This window comes from Trichosurus vulpecula, chromosome 2 (genome assembly GCF_011100635.1).
Source record: "Trichosurus vulpecula isolate mTriVul1 chromosome 2, mTriVul1.pri, whole genome shotgun sequence".
NCBI classification, from domain to species: domain Eukaryota; kingdom Metazoa; phylum Chordata; class Mammalia; order Diprotodontia; family Phalangeridae; genus Trichosurus; species Trichosurus vulpecula.
In genome coordinates, this window is record NC_050574.1 from 19625169 (window position 1) to 19630721 (window position 5553).

At 50.4% G+C, this 5553-nt stretch overlaps 1 protein-coding gene across 1 annotated transcript; it reads right to left on the bottom strand.

Annotated features, from left to right (window-relative positions):
• Positions 1-3747: 3747 nt before the first annotated feature.
• On the bottom strand, positions 3748-4617 carry LOC118836300 (forkhead box protein L2-like). Its single transcript, XM_036743631.1, has one exon. The coding sequence runs from the start codon at positions 4615-4617 to the stop codon at positions 3748-3750; it is 870 nt and encodes a 289-aa protein (XP_036599526.1).
• Positions 4618-5553: the final 936 nt, after the last annotated feature.

Below are 5553 nucleotides of genomic sequence, written 5' to 3' on the forward strand. Positions count from 1 at the left end.
CCCTTATAGCTCTAACATTCTGTGCTCTAAGGGCCCTCCCAGTTCTGACATTCTCTGTTCTAAGGGCCCTCCAAGCTCTGAAATTCCATATTCTAAGTTCCCTCCTAGCTCTGACATTCTGTGTTCTAAAGACTCTCCCAGCTCTGACATTTTCTATTTTAAGTACCCTCCTAGTTCTGACATTCTGGTTAGAAGGGCCCTCCCAGTCTGACATCCTCTGTTCTAAGGCCCCTCCCAGCTCTGACATTCTGTGTTCTAAGGCCCCTCCCAACTCTGACATTCTCTGTTCTAAGGGTCCTCCCAGTTCTGACATTCTCTGTTCTGGGGCCCCTCTTGGCTCTAACATTTCATGTTCTAAAGCTCTTTATTTTCATTCTTTATAATTCGCTCTATTTAACTGGGTTAGAAGTGTCCTTAGGTTGGAGACCCTTAAATTTTCAAGATGTGTTATTTCAGTACCTTCGAAAATTCTGAAGAATACTTTGTAAACTTAGTAGTTAGTTCACAGACCTTGGACAGCTCACTTAGCTGGATGGTTTTGTTTTTGTCACATCTAATATAGTACCTGGTTGTCCCCATGCCTAAAATGCTCTCCTTCCTCATCTCTGCCTCCTGACCTCCCTGGCTTCCTTTAATTCTCACCAAAATCTCACCTTCCACAAGAAGTCTTTTCCAACACCCCTTATTCGAATGCCTTCCTCCTTTATTTCATAATTATCCTATATAGAGCTCATTTGTACATAGTTATTTGTCTGTTGTGTCCTCTATTAAACTGTGACCGGGGCAGGGACTGTCTTTCTTTGTATCTCCAACACTTAGCACCATGCCTGGCACATAGGTGCTTCAATGCTTATTGACTGACTGGAGTGTCTGACACGTGGTGGGTGCTTAATAAGCATTTGTTGACTAGACTTGAATTGCAGGGTAGGAGAGTTGGAGCAACTCATGTTATTTCTCTGGGCCTCATGTTGCTTAATGTTTTCCATTATTCCATATTATTATCTTTCAATGGATTAGGCTAATGCTATTTTTTTCACACAATAAGTTCACCAGGGATGTGGTAGCATAAAAGCATTCCAAGAAATTTGAACCCCTTTCAATGATGCCCATGTAGGCAGCCTCTAGGACCCTTTCCTAGGTGCAAAGCTTTTTCTTATCTCCAGATCAATAGAAAAGCGTTAGACTGGGGCAGCTAAATGTTTCAGTGGATAGAGCACCAGACTTGGAGTCAGGATGATGTGAGTTCAAATCTGGCCTCAGACATTTACTAGCTGTGTGACCCTGGGCAAGCCACTTAACTCTGCCAAAAACATTTTAAAAAATGAAAGCATTAGACCCCCAACTGAACTCTTCAGGTGTTTAGCAGTTTTCATTCTTACTATCAAATCTCTAAGACTATGCATAGAAGTTAGGGATTTTAAGGTATGGTGGAAAGCATGCTAGATTTAGAGTCAGAGACCTGAATTGGAATCCCAGCTGTGCCACTTAGAATCTCTGTGACCCTGAGCAAATCAATTCCCTTGCCTGGGTCTCAGTTTACTAATGTGTAAAGTGGACTAGATAATCTATAAAATTCCTCCCAAATCAAATATACAATATGGTCCTAGCAGTGTGAGCCTGAGCAAGTCACTTTGTTGCTTCAGGCCTCAGTTTCCCCATCTGTAAATTGATAGGGTCTCTAAGGTCTCTCCCAGCCCTCAATCTGTGTTCCTAGGACCTCTCAGCTTTTCCTGGGTATTGCTAGCTCTTGTTAAATCTGGAGTGTTCATCTGTGGGAGAGAGCTGCCAGGTCTGTGGCTTGTGCAATGCATTTATTCTGCTGCTCTGTCAACACAGAACCCCCCTCCACACCCCCAACACCCCCCCCCGCCTCCACCCAGCTAGATTCTGAATAGTCCAGGAAGGAGGAACTTGGGATAGAGATCGGGACTAGACCTGTAATTTCATTGGGATAGAGAGCTCCCAGGTGAGGAAAAGTCCTCTACCAATGCATGTTGGCATCTTTCCTGAAATTGGTAGTCTTTGAGAGGGTCAGAGTATCAGAAGTAGGGCTCAAATTCCAAATCTTCCTGACTTCCAGAGCAATTATCTGTCAACTATCTTGTGCTGCTTTAGCTCAAGGCAAATATTCTTGTGCCCCTGGACCTCACTGTTATCAAGGAAGATGCTGGCTAACACATTCTCTTTCCTATTTGGAGGTCCTCCCTGAGCCAAAGGAGAATCTAGTTTAATCTAGAAATCTCCGAGTTTGAAGGGAACATGCATCTTTCTGGCTTGATCCATATGGGAACAAGAATCTCTTCTAAAATAGCTTTGATTGATCCACTAGTCATTTCTCCACCAGGCTTGAAATGAAATAACACACATTTTATTGACTTAGACTGAGCCTATTATGCACAATAGAACCGGACTCCCACCTTGAGTTTCTCAATGAAATTTACATCTTTGATGAAAACCCCAAAGGAAACTTACAACATTGATGGAAACTTGAATTCTGCTGAAAGTAAAGCTCTTCCCCCACCACTCTCCCATGACCAGAAGGGTATGAGAATAGGAGCCCTGAGTATTCAAAGCCTGATCAGGACCAAACAGACCCATAGAATGCAATAACAAAAAAGAGTCTAAATATACAAGTATGTCCAAAGAGTTGCTGTTTTTCCCTAAGGAGGATTGGGGTTAAAAAAAACCCAAGCACATAAAACATCTCCTTTGGTTCTGCCAAGAATCCCCCAAAGTCCCTCCTGACTGAATGGAGGATCCTCAATCAGCCGGCTGAGGGCCGTTTCCAAAAGCAGTGGGGTGGGAAGCTGGCCAGCTTGGGCCCCGGTCCGGGCAGCACTAGCAACCTCCCAATTTCTAGGCTTCACAAACAGGTCCTCATCTTGCTTCAAAGGGAGGGGAAGCAAATCCAAATTCCAGACAGCTGCAGCTTGGGTTCCTGGGATCTTAAAAAATATTAATTACCCTCATTGGACCCAAACTTTAATGATAGGGTCTCTAAGGTCTCTCCCAGGCTGCAATCTGTGTTCCTAGGACCTCTAAGCTTTTCCTGGGTATTGCTAGCTCTTGTTAAATCTGGAGTGTTCATCTGTGGGAGAGAGCTGCCAGGTCTGTGGCTTGTGCAATGCATTTATTCTGCTGCTCTGTCAACACAGAACGCCGCCCCACCCCCAGCAAGCCTCTGAATATCCAGATTCTCCAAAGTCCACCCACCCAACTCAAAAGCCACAGCACCAACCAATGGTGGTGTCTCCCTTGGGCCAGCCTCACTTTCCTCTCTTTATTACACACACACACACACACACACACACACACACACACACACACACACCCATGGACCAGTCCCACTGAGGTAGGAATCCCCATTACCAGCAAAGTTCCCTCCCCTCAACTCATCAACTACAAACCCAAACCAGAAACCCAGCTTGTTATCCTTTCTGTTTTTTAACAGGAAACAAAAATCGACTGAAGGTCTGAGCTAGAATTTGTTTCCAGAAGGGGAGGGAAGTAAACCTTAGGTCTGGAAGAGAGTAAGCCATTGGCTAGACCCCAGCTCCATCCCTGGAACCCTCCAAATATGCGATGGCTCAGAGGACAATCCTGGAAATCTTGCTCTTCTGGGGGTGGGCGGCGGGGTGGGGAAATTCCAGTGAGAGAGTTGTAATTCCAGTGTTGTGTCTGACGTCAGAGATCCAGCTTGGGAAAGGGGGGAGACCTGGGGAGGGAATTCCTGGGAAGCGTCTGATGTCAGAAATCTAGTTGGGCGGAGGGTGGGGAGGAGAGCTGGGGTGGGAATTCCTGGGGAGCACCTGTAGTCAGAAGTCCCGATTGTGGGCGGCCACCGATGCTCCATGGGTGCTGGACAGCTCCTGCTCCCCCCCAGTGGATGGGCAGAGGGGCGGCTGCAGCCGGGGCTGGGGCTCGGTAGCCGCTTCCGGGCTCCCCAGGACTCCGAGGCTGGCAGGACCCGGGGCTCTGCGAGAAGGCGCTGTAGCTCCCGGGTGGTCCCCCGACAGCAGGGGCACAGCTTGGCTGCAAGTAGGCGGGCTGCGGCTGGCCCAGGGCCCAGGGATCGCCTAGCAGGTAGAGCGGACGCTGGGGCAGGCAGCAGGACAGCTCGGCCAAGGCAAGGGGCGAAGGCGTAGGGGACCGTCTCGTCTGGGGCCCCGGGGGCTGCGGGACGCGGGAGCGGGGGCGCCGCCGCCTGCGGCGGCGGCGATAATCGCCCTGGTCGAACATATCCTGGAAGGCCGGGTCCAGGGCCCACAGGTTGCCTTTGCGCTCTCCCGGGGCACTGGGGCCGCCGTCCGGGGGGACCTTAACGAAGCACTCGTTGAGGCTGAGGTTGTGCCGGACGCTGTTCTGCCAGCCCTTCTGGTTGCGCTCGTAGTAGGGGAAGCGACCCACGATGTACCGGTAAATCCCACTCAGGGGCAGCCGCTGTTCCGGGCTCTCCTTGATGGCCATCGCGATCAGCGCTACATAGGAGTAGGGAGGCTTCTGCAGGGGGTCTGGCCCTACCCCCGCGGCCCGCTCGGCTGCGCCCCTGCAGACGAGCGCCTCTGTAGAGGAAGCCCCAGAGGGCACGGGCTGGGCAGCGAAGTCCTGAGTAGCCATCCACCTGCCTTCTGCGCTTAGTGGATTCCGTGTGACGCGCGCCCTACCCTCTGCGCCCCTGGACGGACCCGAAAGTCCAATGCGTTCTTCCTGTGGCCTAACCACTGGCACCTTCCGCTTCCTCCCCGGCCGCTCCCTCCCCTAGACCCAGGCTGACTCAATTTGGTGTCTCTGGAGGGTCAAAGAGTCGAAGAACGAGAATCAAAATTGTCCAATGTCCTCCCCCCCCCGGGTTCGAGTCGAGTGCAGGCCGGAGGACAGAGGATCAGCCTGCATCCTCGGGTGAAAGTTATATTTGTCAGACCTCTCTTGCCAAAGCGAATATATACTCTGTGGAAAATGAATCCGTTAAAATGCAATTCTGTAAACTAAGCCCAATTGTCTCCCTGGTTTCCATAATAAAGTTGAAGATGCGTTCCGGCCCCTGGCCTCAGCCTAACGCCTTTGACCTGTAGTCCACTGCGCTCACTTTAGCAGCTTCGTGAAAACTGGAACGTGGAGACGCACCCCCATCCCCTGCCCCTCTCCTTTACAAACCCTTAGCTGCCTAGATGGTATTTCTCCTTCCGTACCTTTCCCTTCTCCCTGCCTAACCACAGCTCCTGCTCAGGAGGTCTGTCTTTCTCTCTGAGCCTCCCCACCAGCAAAGCAGTGTCTGCTACGAGAACCCCCTTCACTCTGCTCGTAGGCTGTGAGCTGGAGGGAGGAGTTCCTGACAGCTGGGAGGGAGCTTAAAATTCTGCCTGCCAGGAGCACCCCTCCCCTCTATGGCTCCTCAGGCTGGTTTTATTTTTAACCCTTAAGCCGTACTACACGTGTATGTGTTTTCCCCACCTAACACGTGTGTCTGGCAGGAGCAAAATTTAGATAAAGTGAGAGGCCCCTTTGGCACGGAGGTGAGAATGGGGTGGAGGGGGGTAAGCGAGTATTCTCTGG

What these genes read in the sequence shown, in the direction of transcription:
- LOC118836300 (XM_036743631.1), bottom strand. Translation starts at nt 4,617, where the DNA reads ATGGCTACTCAGGACTTCGCTGCCCAGCCCGTGCCCTCTGGGGCTTCC.